Below are 16,689 nucleotides of genomic sequence, written 5' to 3' on the forward strand. Positions count from 1 at the left end.
CGCGTTGTTTCCTTTCTAAAAAAGGGCATCGATACTCGCATCTCTCGAAGTATTGTTGTGGCTTTTCCGCGATGCCGATTGGTTCTCTCGTTGCGCTTACTTCGTGTTGCGAGATTGAATTTTGCGATTGAATTTTGACAGCTGTCAAATTTGTATAAATGATTATCTATACCGGAAGAGACTGGGAGAGATGGGTAGAGACCGGGAGAGACGGGAAGAGACGGGGAAAGATCGGGAGAGACGGGGAGAGACGGGGAGAGACGGGAAAAGACAGAGAGAGACGGGGAGAGACGGGTAGAGACCGGGAGAGACTGGGAGAGACGGGGAGAGACTGGGAGAGACGAGGAGAGACGGGGAGAGACCGGGAGAGACGGGGAGAGACTGGAAGAGACGGGGAAAGACGGAGAGAGACCGGGAGTATGCTTTCTCTCTCTCTCTCTCTATCTCTCTCTCTCTCTCTCTCTTTCTTTTTCCTTTCTTTTTGTAAATAATTATTTATTTATATAATTATTATTGAAATTGTTATTTTTAAAAAGTAAAAAACTAAATAGCGCGCGCGTAGCGCGCGCCTGTGTTATTTTAGTGCTCGAAAAATATCATTTGACAGCTACGACCATTCAACTGTTTGAAAAGATACGCGCGCGCACAATTTTCGTAGATTGTTTTCGTTTTAAACGTTATACCTGTCACAATAATTTCGGTCTCTCGATTCTTTTCCGAATCATAAACCGGATACGGTAGAGCAGTGCACGAGAAAAAGTCGCAAGCTGTAAAGTGCGTCCCGTGGAAATTGGCAGGAAATAAAACTGTCTGCGCAGCGAAAGTTTTTCGACGTGTAATAATAAAGAAACGCGTATAATTGTGGTAAGATGTATGTTAATACACGGTTTGATTCGTGTATTTATAATCCACGGGAACCGCGGCATTGTCTTGCGGTTGCACGTTTCTCAGAGAAATTTCTCTGAGACGCTCGTAACTAGTGTTATATTTACAAACCGGATGGTTACGATTAATTGTCAGTAACGCGGTAGAATGCCATCGTTTAGCGTCGCGTTACGTTTCTTTTTTCGGTGCAACTAATTGACTTGAAAGTATTCTTTTGTTAAAGTCTTTAATTAAAGAGAAAATTACTTCTGATATCATTTTTAACACGTAAGCGTGTGTTTCTTTAATCTTTCAATAACATGTTTAAATTGAAATATTTTTAAAACGCATAAATATTAACATTTAAAGTATTGACTAAATTAAGTCTAGCAATAGGATTTATATTAGATAAGTTTATTTTAATCGGTAAGAAGGGACGACAAAAGGGAGAAAAAGTAATGCGGTTATTTGTTATCAGTTCTTTTTCATACTTGACATGCGGAAAGACATTTTTATTGATCGTAGCAGCAAACGATAGAAATCGTCACGTTGCATGTAGTATAACGTGCCACATTTTCCGCTCCTTGAGCTGGTGCGTGGCCTTAACAAAGTTTTTGTCGCTATTGCCTATGCATTTTCATGCGCGGGCGCGATCGGCATTGCCGGATCGTTGATTTGTCAATCGTTGACGGGCGTTCGTATAAAACCGATTGGTTTTACACGTGTAGGACGTTTCTTGCGCGAGCTGAGCAATTCGCAGTTTCCCCGTAGCCCTTGCATAAGTACCCGTGGGTGTCAACATCGCGTGCGTCACTTAATCGCCGATAATCGTCCAGAGATTCGAATCTGATTTTACAGAAAAATTTCCCAAAAGAATACTTTATAGAAATTAAAAGTTTAGAACCCGTGAAAGTCGATTGGAAATCTAATTGGATAAACTTCAGTGGATTTCCGCGAATGGATAAGCGAGAGACCGTGATATGCATATAACACGAACGAGCGTTAATTAAAACGGATGATTTTAGTTTCTGAAACTACTGTTACATCGCACGCGTACGATGTTTCGAGTAATCATTTTACGCAACAAAGACGCAGCTTTTTTTGTGAAATTAAATTCCAAGCCTTCTGATGAGTGTTGCACTACGTCTCGTGCGTTAATTCCCGGAGTTTCATCCGCGGTCGACTCGCTTGCGGGAACTTTTTTGTAATTTTGGGTGAAAATGTATAGGAAAGGAGAGCAAGAAATGCCTGCTTACACCGTGACGACACGGGCCGGGTCTGGGGATCTTCGTTATTATTTCAGCGAAACGAAGCGTATACTCCGTACACGCTCGAGTTGGCTCGTGTGCGAGTTGTTAACTTCTTCATGCCGGCTATATCCAATTTGTTGCATGCAGCAGCGTCTTCATTCGCTTTTCACAGTAAATATCATTGCAACAAGAGGACAGGCAGCACGGCACGTCGTTACGTAAATTTCCACGCGAAACACGCGGCTTTCGGGGAGAGAAAGAAAAACCGTTGTCGTACTTTCGTTGTACGTTAATGATAACAAATGAGACTTTGCACGTCCCTCTATTGCTAATATTTTATACGTATTATTTCCACAATATTTTACGAATAGACGCAATTATCATTTTACAGTGCAAAAATTGCAAATATTATAAATATGTACAAATTTAAATGTTATTTGGCGAGTTTATTAGAAATATATAGCATTTTAATGCCCTTTTTATTAGACTTTAAGACTTTCATGTCTTCTTGATTTGGAAGAAAGATTTAACACGCGATTTACATGTTATTTTTGAGAAGGAGTTTTAATCGATTCGTTCGGTCTTTTCTTAATGGCAATTACAGGACAGTAGATGCACTGTGCTACCGAGTAACGTTATCCCCGAGATACCTGGCTGGTTCTAACGTCACGATGCGTGACGGACGCCGGTATATGTCCATTCTGTAAAGACGGTGCGGGCAAGTCATTATTTGTTTGAGTCGGCTCGAAACGACTTCAGCAGTACACAGACGGATTTCTCTTTATCGTAAGAAATCGACATTCATAACTAAAACAATGTTCGGTCTGATGTAACGCCGAAGAATCGGATTATAGATTGCCGTAACGTTTCTTCATAAGAATAAGGTGAATTAAAATCCGTTCGAAGAATGACTGCTGTCGTAATCGAACACATGATCGTCCGATTTCTATGTCTGACACTTTCTCGAGAAATTTGTTTTATACATGTCAATGTGAAAGGTTGATAAGAAAAATTAAACGTAATCGCAATCCAACACGTTCTGCTCAAAATTTATGTAAAAGGCGTTTATGTAAAAAGAATGCGTGAGAACTTTTTGCGTTACGGAGACGGCGACTGCGTCAGTGTTTTTTCGGTTATTTTTTCTTGCAATGTCGCACGATAAATGTCTAACGTAAACCCGTTCTAAATTCAATTCGTGTCCGTGAACGCATGACTTTGAGATACACCAAAGATTTAAATCGAGACCATGACGTGCAATCTGCCTCGTGAATATGAGCCGCATTCAAAACGTCTTTTTTTGCGAAAAGTCCGTTATGCTCTTTTACATTAGAAAAGTTAATGTCTTGAAGAATACCTTAATACATGCGTTATCAGCTTTCTTCTTGAAGAAAGAAGACTTAAATTGCCTATTTTTATATGATTTGCTTTTGATCAGGGAGCGAAAACAAAATACTTCTCGATTGTTATTCGATATTCTACTTGTTTATTAATTATTATAGGTGTAATTGCAATCTTTTTTGCTAAATTTCGGCGGCTTTCTCAAATGTCAGTGAAATGCGTGGTGCCTCCCGTCATTCTGACAACTTAAATCGATAACGCAATTAATAGACATAATATCGCAAATAGAAATCATCAAACGACGCGGGGCGGACACGATTGTTCCGTTAGAATACTGTTATCGAGTGTGTTCTCCAGGAAATCTTTTTCTAAAACTTGAACGTTCGAATTATTACGTAAAATAATGATAGCTAAAATGCAACGCAACGTTCCGTAGGATGGTCAGTCTAATATTCATGGAGAGTCTAAGCGGATAGATGAATGGCTGTTCCATATTACGATGTACCGTTCATAAATTTCTCGACGGCTCGATCAAGTTTTCGATCGAGAAAACTGCTGCATAAAAAGACGACATAAAATTTTCCATGAATGAACGGATGCAGTTGAGAGTACTTGTATTATAAGTTTCTACCAATTTCTCGAAATAAGAGGACCGGGAACATTGTTTTATATTAGTTTAACAAAAAAGAAACCATATGTATGTAAAAAATTTTTTAATATATTTAATATAATTATTAAAAGTAATTTCAAAGAAGGTAGCAATTTTATCGACGTTAAGATTACAGATGCAAAATCGATCAAGTAATAATTTTCCTACTTTATCGACGAGTGTTAAAAATGTAAAAATTTGTACTTTTTATCTTTCACAGAGAAGAGCTGAGTACTATTTTAAAATTCTATGTAATAATTTATATCTGCATGTTTATAAAACATGGCAAATTTTCTAAAAAAATAATTCTTATTAAAGAAATAAATATATATACAATGTATGAAATGTGTCAGTGTGTAATTAAATTAACGTCTGTGTCTAAATAAATTATAAATTTACAATATCATAATAAATTTACAATACGTTTTAAAATTAAATATTTAAAACAAAAAAACAAACGGTCTTTCATAAACGCTTCGCACATAAATACTTGCAAATATCTTTTCCTTTCTTCATGTCTCGGACTTTGAAATTTTTACGATTTTAAAGAAATGACTTTCATTATCATTATCTACAATTCCACGGTTATAATTCTCAGTGTTTTAAAATAACAGGATAAATGATGCTCCTACATTAAGAATAATACCTAATAATAGAGTAGTTGACAAAATAAAGAAATTTATTTAGACACGTGCACGTGTTCAGCACGTTACGTAATACAAAATTAACACAGCCGTCTCACAAATACGTTTATACGTATATCCTCTAAACGAGAGACATATATCAACAGTGAGATTATATTCTCGAAGAAATTTGCAATTGATTACTTTTAATTCTTTTAAATTTAGACCGTAGCTTCTTTTCCTTGAGCTTTTCATTAAATAATTATTTGCTCTTCAAGTTCGAGTTCATTCATGCAATGTCTACGAGAATGTGATTTCGTTATTAGTTCGCGTTATATACATTTGGAAATTTGTACTCGAATTGCACGTTTCTCTAAGAAAATAAACTGTCGCTTTCGTCATTCGTTATCACATACGTACGGATATGCGATCGAAGTTTAAACATACAATCGTGCATTTTAACTTACACAGCACAGAAGGTTGCAGCAACATTGTCATAAAGAGTGAATACTGCATTGCAATATTTTTGAAGGCGGACATTTTACAACATTGCTGCAATCTCTCTTTCTACATGAGAATTTGCTACATTTTTACGCAACGCAAGCTCTTGGACGGAATCCGCGCGCTAAACTGGAAAGAGTTCTCCCTGGATCGCCCGTTAACTTCCTGATCCATAGGAACAGCCGATTCGGCGTGAGCATCCTCGTCGAGGTCGATGTCGAAGTCGCGATTTCCCATCAGTGTCATCAGGCACATGCTCTTCTCCTTTATTCGCGAGCGTACCAACATTTCCAGCGTGAAGAGATGCTCGTCGTGCGCCTCTGGCAAATAACGGTGCATGAACTCCGCCAAGCTGTCACACCACAATCAGACAGAGATACTCTTATCATCTTATTACATAACTTGTAACATTATTGACGTGTCAAGTATTAGACAGTTATTAAATTAAAAAAAAAAAGAGATAACTTGTGCAAGTGTTATCTCTTACCGTAAGAGATACTCGACGTTATGTCCGCTCGAGCCAGAAGATTCGGTGATTTGGTGCGCTATAGTCTGCAACGATGCGTCGCCGAGCCACTGCTCGTTTTTGCTGGTGGCGATGTAAATTACCACTGGAAATTGTCTGTTCCCATCCCGGCTGTGAAACGTCGCGATGGTCATCAGGTATCCTCCTAAGGAGCATTCGCGGTTTTCTAAATAAGATAGCGCCGCACTGTCCTGAAGCTGAAACGCTCGTCCATGCACCATAGCCTGTCAGCGAATAAAAAAAAGTACCTATATCGCATGTGATTCCCATATGTGAGATTTATATCGCGACGAAACGCGTTGTAATTATAAATTATAAATTAAACATACCTCTTTGTCCTCAATTAGAGTGACGACTCGCCCAGGCTGTAACATAAAGGGATTACAACGATATAATATTCGATCTTGTCCAGAAATTAAAATACGAGAGAAATCATTTAGAAAGAATTAAATTAATTGTGTTTGAAAATCTTTTTGACGTGGAACAAAATTTGTATGTAGAATAATTTCTTTGGAAGCATATATTAATTCCCCATATACCCATTAAATTTTTATTAGGTTTTTATTAAATTTTTTAAATGATATTTATTGTTACACCGCGTGCATATGTTTGCATATCACGTAATACACACTTGTTTGTAAGCAAAAAGTACATATCGCACTGTTGCAAAACGCAAAACGAAGATGCGAAACAAAGAGTAATCTGCGACACAAAGCTTATCTGTCATTTGAGGATATCGGTTACTACTGGTTTATAACTGGCTGTATATACAATTTCATGTAATTTATCCGTAAGTGTAATACAAAACGCATTACCGCAACATTCATTCGCCCCTTCTTCCACAAAAGAGGAAAATAAAATTTTTCAGATATTCTAGAAGTGTAGGACACAATCTTTGCGTAAATCTTACACTCAAATAAAAAGCAGTGATTTTCTGAATATCTATAGATCTGTCAAAAATCAATTTGAAAACTACACGCGATATGTGTGTCCTTTTTTATTTAATATATCGCTTAGTCAATGAGATCCGTGTTTCTATAAAAATACTGTACATGTGATTATACTTTTTAAAGATCTGCGAGGGTTAATTCGGTTGTTTGCTGCGGTGACGCACGGCAGAGCACGTGGTTGACTTGTGAAGAGAGAGAGAGAAATATATGTCGTTGAGAAACTCTATATCAAGAATATATTGTACCGTAAGACGCGGATGTTAAAAATAAAATACATTTCATTGTTCATCTACGATTTTGATTTATAAATAATTAAAATATTGGACGGTTATATCGTATGTATCTATAATAATTTTATAAATGGTAAAAATGATATATATTCTTTCATCATTTTTCAAAAGGAAAAATGGTAACAAAGACGACACAAAGAAGAAAGTGACAAAGCCCGCGAGTTTTCTCGCACGTGTTGAAACAAAGAGAGGGACCAAAATTTCGAGCATGCTATTTTTACTACTCGCGCACGTTACGCACACAGACGTCCTTCAAATTCTGTTCTTTTCCGCGCAATTTTATCAAAATCACGTACGTGTTGATTCTTATCAAGTCGAGACAAGCCACGTGAATGATCAATGTCAAGAAATCAATCAAGAAAAATGTATCGTTTCGCTTGGAATCGGGCCAGCGTCAGAAAAAGAATGCACGCCGGCGAGAGTAATAAAATTCAGATATAATAATAGAGTCCGCAAATGACTCGAAATAAATATCACGTGCATAATGTATGAGATATCTTTTTATACGCAAAAGTATATTAATACTGCAAATATATCCGTCAAGGATGACTGCAGTAGATGTTAATGTTAACCTTAAGCTGAAAATGTTTAAATTAAAAAAATGTAATTGTCAATCTTGCAGGCATCTAAAAATGTTATCACATGTACATTTTACAAATGTACGCAATATTACTGTAGCTTGTTATATGTATATTTTGGAATTAATTAATACTGCCATGTGTAAACATAGCGATGGCGAATGTAGGACGCATTCTTTTTTCTCTGATTATGAGTGTAATTAATTAGAGACTCTTATTCATAATTGAAATTTTGTTTGCTATTTTATCGTATCGATAGGTCGTTGCCACGGATCTTCGCTTTACTCAAAGTCCGTACAGCTGCTCCGATCTTTATTATCATATATGAACTAAAGATACACGATATCGAGAATTAATACGTAAAAAGCTACAGTGTAAAATGATATAGATAATAATAATAATATTTGTAAAATATTGTATCAAAGTTATCTTTTAAAGCTTTAATCCGCCTTCATGAGAAAAGAAAGAATCGAAGAAAAACATTTCAACACAATTTTGTTTCGCAAAAATAAATTTGTCTCTTTCAATTCATCTACCGAATACGCAGGCAGGTTTTTAAATATGAATCGACTTCATATGGTCATCGAATGCGGTACTTGACAATAGTTAAAGAAGAATAACGAGGAGAATCAAAGGTCAGTTTAGCTTACCTTTTCGGTCGTTCCACGGTGCGTGGTGTTGCCCTGCCAGAATCGCCTGCTGAAACCTCTCACGAAGCCAGTTGTGCTACTTATGTACGAGAAACCAGGATTCCAGCAAAGTGACCCATATCCAAATACCCAAAGCTCGTCTTCCTGCGTGCAATTCATCTCTGTTCTCTTGCAAAAAAGAAAGTCAGATAATGAGCGCCCCGTATTTTTTCCTTATTTCTTCCTTTATTCTTTCCCCTTTATCTTTTTCTTGTCTCTTTCCTTATCTCTTACAATATTCTTGTGCGTTTTGTGTATCTTGTAATATTCTTCAAGTGCAAGGCTTTTAAGCAAGACTCAGTGCCTCACGATATATTTCCACATCTGTCGTCAAGAATTCGTGTAATAATATATCTAAATCCTGTTGTTAGAAAATAATCATAGATTTCTTTTTGTAAATGCCCTTATTAAATTAAAAACTATGCATTGATACACCTTTATTTAAGTTGTCAGTTTTTCTAAATTATCAATTTCTCTAAAAGTTCGGATTCTCTGAGTCCGTGTCTCTCGATAGAAAATCCGTTTCAATTCGAATAGTGTCATATATATCTTTCTTCCTTTATTCGATGTGTATAGAAAGATTGTTTCTATCGAAACTATTGAAGATTTAGCTGTCCTACTGTTGCAGGAGAGCAGTTCCTTAGTTCCGGATCTTTATCGATCAGCGACACTACATCGAATTGACGAGATTTCACTTTCGACACTTTCGTTGAATCAATCCTCGATCATCGCGCTGATGCAAGCGTTTGCGTCTCTGGATCCCTCACTTCTCCTTTGGATAGCTCGCAGCGGTGATTTCAATTTGTTAATTCGCGTGGCGGTTCAAGTAATCGGCGGGATACCACGACAATAGGAGTTGCTCCTTTTTCGCCATCATCCTGGCCAAACACGTGTCTACTCTATAGTGATGCGCTGGATCCTCAAGATCGATCTTGGATCAAATTGGTTGGTGAAATCCGCTCCGAAAAGATCGATCTTCCGGCAATCGTCCCGTGATCTCAATCGTGTCACTCGAATATCTTCGAGACATCTGGAGGATCCTGATAGGAGAACGAGTGACACTTGACAAAGTCCGGTAAGAACTGCCGGCTGACTGTGCTAGCCGGCTACCGTTCGGTGAACTAGAGCAGACGCGCGCCAACAGGAGGAAGAAGGAAAGATGTCGGGGAGAGAGTACAGCGAGCCGGGGAAGACAGAGAAAAGTAGCAGAGTACACGCCAGTAGAGATCATGGTGGGGATGGATGATGAAACGAACCGCCTGATTGACGCACCGGATGTGCGTAAGTATTCCGTTGATCGAATTAATCTGCGAAAACGCCGGGTCGGTATTATCAAGGTACACGACGGAGACAATTGATTTATACTCACGTGTTTAAAATACAGGAAGTTACGCGTATGTGCCTTAAAATTCAGAACGTGATAGATTTCAAAAACAAATTTCATCAATTGTCCAATTTAGTTGATTGCAGGGCAAAAGTTTATCTTTTAAACACATTGGTTTGCGAAACAAAATATTTTGCTCCATTTGTTTTAGTATATATGGTATATATATATATATTTAAAAACAATTTTATTTACGTCGTAATGTATATTTTTCGACTTTCTAATTTTTACAATTAGAAAAAAATATAGAAAGTTAAACTGAACTTGTGATTACACTATTGGTGCAAACTGATCTTATAAATTATTCGAATACTGTAATTATAGACAAATGTCAGAATTATAAAACATTTATTTAGCGGAAAGATTACGATACAAATTCGTTATCTCTCTTGATTCGTATCAGGCTCGGAAAACACTTTGTCCAGGAGCTCAGAACACATATCTATCTCATCCTGATTTTCCACTGGTTTTAATTCCGTCAACAATTGTTCCAAAGTGGCTCTTAAACATAATTGTGATCGGCGACATTCCTTCAGCGCCGGTAAGAAGTTGTCGTTCACCATACTACTGAGTACTCTCAGTAATTGTTCCCTACGATATAGAAAAATTATTTGATTTATATCGGACATATGTATACTGAAGGGAAATAATGTTAAAAATCATGGTTCTCTTGAAATTCTATAGACATATGTTACCTGACTGTTGGCTGTAAATTTATTCTACCCAACAATCCTGCCGCTTGCTCTATGAATCCCATTTTTACCAAAGTATATTTTATGTTATTCGAATCGTGCTTACTGCACAAGCTGGAAAGCAAGAATGCAGACTTTATCTGTAGTTTCTCCACTGGGCTCTGCATTGCTCGTAAAAGCACCGAATAACCATCATGTGTATCCATATACTTTAATGATGCTGGATGTCCCCTGACTATACCTGTATTCAAAATATAATTAATGAAATAAAAGACTGTGCCTTCTGTCGTTCTATAATGACACGTACATGACACTGCATACAGAGCTTTTATTCTAGTCTGTTCCGATGGATCTGTATCGATTATGGACAATAATACAGGAAATACTCCAGCCTCTAGTAGCTTATCTTGACAAAATGGATTATTTTGCGCCAATTCTGCGATAATATCGGCTATTCGCCATCTGATGCTGCTGTGTGAGGAATTCAGACATGATTGAAATACCGAGAAGCCTCCAATCTTGTAAAAGTCGTTGGCTATATCGATATTGTCTACAAAATCGGCCATTCTTTCCAACACACTCTCATACTCTGATGAATCATCATCTGCTCGTAGATTATTGACATTAGATAAGATTTGTACAGCTTTCTGCAGTTCTTCTATTACATTCACCGTTAACGATGATAACGCCTTGTCTAAAAATATCTTTTTCTACAACATATAAATAATATATCCCATTACAAATAAATGACAAACACATACATAATGCATATGATTTTAAATTGAATTTCATACCTCTTCGTCCAAAGGATAGACTGGCGGTTTATTCTCTGAATCCTCAGATTGTGCTGCATCCATAGCATATTTTAGCAAACCTTGTAAATTAGTTGGTTGTCTTGGTTGATTCAGTAACGGTTGCGGTGGGGTTTCCTCAACATTATTGGAAGTCGAGGGACCTTCAATAGACAGCGGTCTCGTACTGCTTTTCGAATAACCTTGCTTGGCATCTTTTTTCGGTTCTCTATTCTCAGGACTGATATAAGAGATCATATTTATGTAAAATGGTTAGGTTAGGTTAATCTTAGTACCAGGAAACTGTAAATACATACTTGCTCATTTTTATGCTACTTTGTTTAGCAAGTGATGTACCCATCAACTAAATCAACACTGTTCGAAATCAATCGCTTCACGATCAATTCTCCACGACTCAACTACTTATACTTATCCTGATTCATTGCATCTCTTTTTATGGAATTTTATATTTCTGTATATTCATGAAATTCTTCATATGCGAGATGTTGCACTACAATTGTGAACGTATGTGAAATCCAAGTTACGTATCTAAATATTCATTGTATCGTGACTATTTGTTATGTTTCGAACCTCACCTAGCCGAGACTCAAATTCCATTTAGCGAAGACTCGAACCCTAGTTAGCAGAGACTCAAACCCCAGTTAACTCATCTTAATTTAGAAAATTTACAACAAATAAAGCATCATGAAAATTTGATTAGATGAGATGATACAGTCTAAGCATTTTTATTTCAAAAGCTTTATTTGTACAACCATATCTTTTGATTTAACATACATGTGTTTTATTCAAATTAATAAGCAAAAATGGATATTTTATATATACTTATTTAAATATTAAAATACACATAGTCACAGTACTACACAATTTTAATTATGTTATACTTATTTTTTCTAAGTTCTTATGCTAAGTTCGTACAAGGATACAATGACAATCAGATATATGTATGTATGTATGTAGTGTGTATATATATATATATATATATATATATATATATATATATATATATATAATTGTTTATATTGCAATATCGTTCTTAATAAGAATGTTTCAAATATATATTCAAATTAATATATTTTGACTTATTGTAATCTTTATATATATATTTTTATATACATAAATTCTTGATGAAAAGTTCTTATCACTAATGCAGTTATATATATATATATTATGTGATTTTATGTAAACATATTAAATAGCTTTTCCAATCAAACAAAATAATGTGGTTTCTTCACTATTATGCCATATTCTGCAACTGCTGGTGTCAGATCTTCCATAGTCAAAGTATAACGTCGGTCTTTTCCTTTTGTCTTTGAATTTTGATTGGCTCCGCGTGTTTTACAATGTTGTAGTGCATCGTTAGCAATTTCCGAGATGAATTTCTGTGCTGCTAAGGATACCAAGCGTACTCTGAAATAACAATAACTCATATAACAATATTATTCAATAAATTAAATGGATTTAACAAAATTCTTAACCAATATAAACCAATAAATTAAACAATCACATTTGTACTTACATTCTAGGATCGGTAGCGTTAAAACCAGCTGTATGCAAGTAATGCTCGGTGACGGCATCAGGTATCTAATATTAATATTAATATTAATATTAAGTATCTAATCTAATATTAATATTAATAAAACATGTAATTCCTTTAATGTGAAATGGTAAACATTCACATTAATGGTCCAAAACAAGATTTATTTCCTTAGACAATTTTACTTAAAAATAAAGTGAATCAATACCGTAGGTGTATAATCCTCCAACTGTAGAAGAAAATCCGACAACGGTTGTCCCGCAGTCTTGATTTCTTCGTTGTAAAGCGGTGGGGTTTCCCTTCCAAAATTCTCTGCCATTTTTCCGCGTAACGTGAATAAAATTACTATGAACTCTTAACTTGATTCACGAAAGCCGTTTCTGTAATTCGCTTCTTTTCACGGTTTTCTGTTCTTTTTAAATATCTTTTTTAGAGAATAAAGTAGCACTTTTTAACGTGACAACAAGAAAATTTCTTCATAGGCGACACACAATGGACGCGTAAATTCAGTAAATTGTATGCACTGTGATCTGTGATGCACTGTGTACAACTGTACAGCACTGTACAGTGATGCTCGCACGCACTCGCGTACACACACACACACACCTAATATTTTCGGGTGTAGCTAGTGTAGAAATTACAGCCACTTCACAGCCAATCAAGTGCTTCCATCAGTCAAGTGCGCTTGCCTAATTGGCTTATATCTACACTATCTACACTCGATTAAACTCGAGCTAACCGACTATACACGAAAATATCATGTATAGAACAGTATAGAACATGGTGGACGGTGGTGTAGAATAATTCATATAACCTAACTTAACCCTGATCGAAGCATCGTGTTTTAAATCAACGATACCAACAAATTATAAAAAATGTGGCTATACTAGCAAAAATATAACATATAAATATTGTAGTTGATCACTTAATTTATAATATTATGAAATACTTGTTATACAATACATAAGTCAACGATAGAATTGGGAATGAAAGTATAATTAGCTTGATTCGCGTCAAATTGCAATTGATTTTGTTTATAACAGAAATTTTTGATGTAAGTTAATAAAATTATTTTTATGATTATTGATACGACTAGAGAGTGATTTACACATAATTACAATTTTAATATATAACAAACATAATGATTATTTTAAGGATGGCATCCCAGGACGTCAATTCTCGTACGATACCAGGTTCTTCGGAGGAGATTAAACAGCCTGTTAGCAGTACCTCGCAGGAGAGTAACAATAAGGATGCAAACTCGACTAAGCTACAGAGTCAAGTGAATCCAACGAGTAATCAACAAAGGATACAACTGCGCAAGCAGCAGATGTACAATTGGCCACAAGAAAAGAAATTGTTAAAACTTGCGAATTACAGTGCTTGTCAAGTGGAGGAGTGTAAATGTATGAGCTGGAAGAGCATGCAGTCAATTGTAAGATCACCAAAAGGAGAGATACAGCCACCTCTCATAAACTTTTCTGATCCATGCAAGACATGTAATCACCTCTTGGAAAGTCACATTAAGCATCTACCAGTTCAATCTGATAAGGAAATTAACAGATTACTGGGAATGGCCATCGACGCAGACAATATTTTAACGTGTACACATAGAGAAACAGATCCCGATACTAAAAAGGTTTATTTTTATTTGTACAAACTGTTGAGAAATTGTATTTTATCTATGTCAAAGCCAGCCGTAGAAGGCCCATTAGGACAACCACCATTCGAAAAACCTAGCATAGCAAAAGCAGTAATGAACTTTATTACGTTTAAATTTAGTCGTTTATCACCAGGAGAATGGCAAACTATATGTGATATGACAAAAATGTTTTTACACTGTGTGAATTTTTGGAATTTTGAAGCACCCAGTGCCAAACAAGCAACAATGAATGCGAGTGACGCTTCTGCTTACAAAATTAATTTTACTCGCTGGCTAGTCTTCTGTCATGTACCTGCATTTTGTGATTCTTTACCACGTCACGACACTTCTTCCTCCTTTGGGAAAACTCTGTTGCAAGCTGTATTCAAACAATTTTATAGAGAACTGGTGAACAAATGTCATAATGAAAGAGACAGAATAACGCCAGAAAAAAGAGTTATGGTTTTAACACACTTTCCCAAGTACATATTGAATCTTTTCTCTTTGTATAGATTTCTGTTTTTCTTAACTATAAGTTACTACACAATTCTTTTTCATTTAAGGTTCCTTTCTTTGCTAGAAGTTGAGGTTTACAACGATAATTCACCTATGTGGGATCCTGAATTTAAACAAGTACTACCACCTCAGCTGCATGCTATCTTGGAATTAAAGGCACAGCCAACAAGAAAGACAGGAGAATTTGAGAAAGTCACTGTTGCACCGAACGAGAGGGACAATTATACGACCATCAATATTAGTCCTGGGATAAGAAGACTTCCTGAAAAACGTTTTTATTCCGAAGGACGATCTGATGCAAAGAAACGAAAAAGTGAAGAGGCTTTTGAGGACTTGTCGGACGAAACTGTTGCTAAAATTGTTAAGACTATTAATGATCCCAATTATATGTGTGGACCCGATGCAGTATTTCCTCCAGATGTTCCACGAGATGAAACTGCTAAAATTGAAGAAAGTAAAAAAATTATTGAGTTTCATGTTGTCGGAAATAGCCTGACACAGCCTGTGTCTAAGCAGACTATGCTTTGGCTAATAGGATTACATAATGTATTTGGTCATCAACTAGTTAGAATGCCTAAAGAATATATATCTCAATTTGTTTTCGATCCGTGAGTATTATTTGAAAATAATATGTTAATTTATTGTAAGAATTTGTCTAGTAATAATTCATTATTTATAACGCAGGAAACACAAAACATTGGCCCTGATAAAAGGTGGTCGTCCAATCGGCGGTATTTGTTTTCGTATGTTTCCTACTCAGGGCTTTACCGAAATAGTATTTTGTGCTGTTACGAGCCAAGAGCAAGTAAAAGGTTACGGAACGCATTTAATGAATATGCTGAAAGATTATCACATTAAAAACAACATACTACATTTTCTCACGTTCGCCGATGAGTTTGCTATCGGATACTTTAAAAAGCAAGGATTTAGTAAAGATATAAAACTACCAAAGTCAATGTATCAAGGATATATCAAAGATTACGAAGGAGCGACATTGATGCATTGTGAATTAAATGCTAAAATAGTATATACCGAATTTACAGCAGTACTAAGAAAACAAAAGGAAATCGTCAAAAAGTTAATTTATCAGAGACAACAGGAAATACAAAAGGTTCACCCGGGCTTAACATGCTTCAAGGATGGTGTGAAAAGCATTCCTGTCGAATCCATTCCAGGAATTCGCGAAACTGGATGGAAGAATTATGCTCAAACGAGGACAAGAGGTGTAGCGAAAGGAACACAAGGGCTCTCAGAAATCGTAGATTGCACAGATATGTCAGATTCTCTTTATAACGCCTTGAATAATGTCCTAAATAGCGTGAAGAATCATAGCACGGCTTGGCCGTTCCTGGAACCTGTGGACAAAGACGAAGTACCAGATTACTATGATCATATAAAATATCCGATGGGTAAGCAGAAAATGTACATATTAAAGTGACAAAATGCTTTTGGATAGTAAAATATTAACAAATAAATAATGTTAAAATGAAAAAATATATTAACAAATTAAGAACCTTACATGATTTCTTATATTGCAGATCTCAAGACTATGGAAGAACGTTTAAAGTCCAAATACTATGTAACTAGAAGATTATTTATCGCAGATATGACACGAATTTTTACAAATTGTAGATTGTATAATAGTCTTGAGACCGATTATTATCGCTGTGCCAATGCTCTGGAAAAATACTTTCAGACGCGCATGAAAGAAATAGGCCTATGGGACAAGTAGACTTTTTAAGAGTGTCTTGTGATATAATAAAAAAATAATAAATGTGTTTATTATTTATTCCTCCATTACCTACTTAGCACAATTCTTTCATATTTAACTTTTTGTAAAAATGCGCCAAA

At 35.9% G+C, this 16,689-nt stretch overlaps 4 protein-coding genes across 4 annotated transcripts; 1 reads left to right on the top strand and 3 right to left on the bottom strand.

The window, feature by feature from the left end:
• Positions 1-4,759: 4,759 nt before the first annotated feature.
• LOC105830476 (putative glutathione-specific gamma-glutamylcyclotransferase 2) lies at positions 4,760-9,831 on the bottom strand. The gene is made up of 4 exons (XM_012669805.3): positions 8,220-9,831; positions 6,081-6,116; positions 5,713-5,975; positions 4,760-5,577 (listed from the first exon to the last, which is right to left on the bottom strand). Exons 1-4 carry the CDS (start codon positions 8,376-8,378, stop codon positions 5,307-5,309), a joined length of 729 nt encoding a protein of 242 aa, XP_012525259.1. The 5' UTR covers positions 8,379-9,831; the 3' UTR covers positions 4,760-5,306.
• A 142-nt stretch (positions 9,832-9,973) lies between these two features.
• Positions 9,974-11,748, bottom strand: LOC105830478 (hsp70-binding protein 1). The gene is made up of 5 exons (XM_012669807.3): positions 11,443-11,748; positions 11,129-11,366; positions 10,642-11,044; positions 10,338-10,575; positions 9,974-10,233 (listed from the first exon to the last, which is right to left on the bottom strand). The coding sequence occupies exons 1-5, from the start codon at positions 11,484-11,486 to the stop codon at positions 10,023-10,025; spliced, it is 1,134 nt and encodes a 377-aa protein (XP_012525261.1). The 5' UTR covers positions 11,487-11,748; the 3' UTR covers positions 9,974-10,022.
• A 452-nt stretch (positions 11,749-12,200) lies between these two features.
• LOC105830472 (transcription initiation factor TFIID subunit 10) lies at positions 12,201-13,251 on the bottom strand. The gene is made up of 3 exons (XM_012669802.3): positions 12,889-13,251; positions 12,663-12,727; positions 12,201-12,553 (listed from the first exon to the last, which is right to left on the bottom strand). The coding sequence occupies exons 1-3, from the start codon at positions 12,997-12,999 to the stop codon at positions 12,352-12,354; spliced, it is 378 nt and encodes a 125-aa protein (XP_012525256.1). The 5' UTR covers positions 13,000-13,251; the 3' UTR covers positions 12,201-12,351.
• Positions 13,252-13,403: 152 nt separating this feature from the next.
• LOC105830477 (histone acetyltransferase KAT2A) lies at positions 13,404-16,627 on the top strand. The gene is made up of 5 exons (XM_012669806.3): positions 13,404-13,734; positions 13,836-14,804; positions 14,886-15,446; positions 15,523-16,247; positions 16,377-16,627. Coding segments are annotated over exons 1-5 (2,451 nt in total). The 5' UTR covers positions 13,404-13,732; the 3' UTR covers positions 16,571-16,627.
• Positions 16,628-16,689: the final 62 nt, after the last annotated feature.

Source organism: Monomorium pharaonis, chromosome 9 (genome assembly GCF_013373865.1).
Source record: "Monomorium pharaonis isolate MP-MQ-018 chromosome 9, ASM1337386v2, whole genome shotgun sequence".
Lineage (NCBI taxonomy): Eukaryota > Metazoa > Arthropoda > Insecta > Hymenoptera > Formicidae > Monomorium > Monomorium pharaonis.

Coding starts and splice junctions, on each gene's coding strand:
- LOC105830478 (XM_012669807.3), bottom strand. CDS start 11,486: ATGGGTACATCACTTGCTAAACAAAGTAGCATAAAAATGAGCAA. Junction 11,367..11,442: donor AGTAGCATAAAAATGAGCAA/GTATGTATTTAC, acceptor CTCTTATATCAG/TCCTGAGAATAGAGAACCGA. Junction 10,234..10,337: donor AATTTACAGCCAACAGTCAG/GTAACATATGTC, acceptor TCTATATCGTAG/GGAACAATTACTGAGAGTAC.
- LOC105830472 (XM_012669802.3), bottom strand. CDS start 12,999: ATGGCAGAGAATTTTGGAAGGGAAACCCCACCGCTTTACAACGAAGAA. Junction 12,728..12,888: donor TGGAGGATTATACACCTACG/GTATTGATTCAC, acceptor TATTAATATTAG/ATACCTGATGCCGTCACCGA. Junction 12,554..12,662: donor AACGCTACCGATCCTAGAAT/GTAAGTACAAAT, acceptor TTGTTATTTCAG/AGTACGCTTGGTATCCTTAG.
- LOC105830477 (XM_012669806.3), top strand. Junction 14,805..14,885: donor GTTTTAACACACTTTCCCAA/GTACATATTGAA, acceptor TTTTCATTTAAG/GTTCCTTTCTTTGCTAGAAG. Junction 15,447..15,522: donor TCTCAATTTGTTTTCGATCC/GTGAGTATTATT, acceptor TTTATAACGCAG/GAAACACAAAACATTGGCCC.
- LOC105830476 (XM_012669805.3), bottom strand. CDS start 8,378: ATGAATTGCACGCAGGAAGACGAGCTTTGGGTATTTGGATATGGGTCA. Junction 6,117..8,219: donor ACCGTGGAACGACCGAAAAG/GTAAGCTAAACT, acceptor TTTATGTTACAG/CCTGGGCGAGTCGTCACTCT. Junction 5,976..6,080: donor CTCTAATTGAGGACAAAGAG/GTATGTTTAATT, acceptor ATTCGCTGACAG/GCTATGGTGCATGGACGAGC.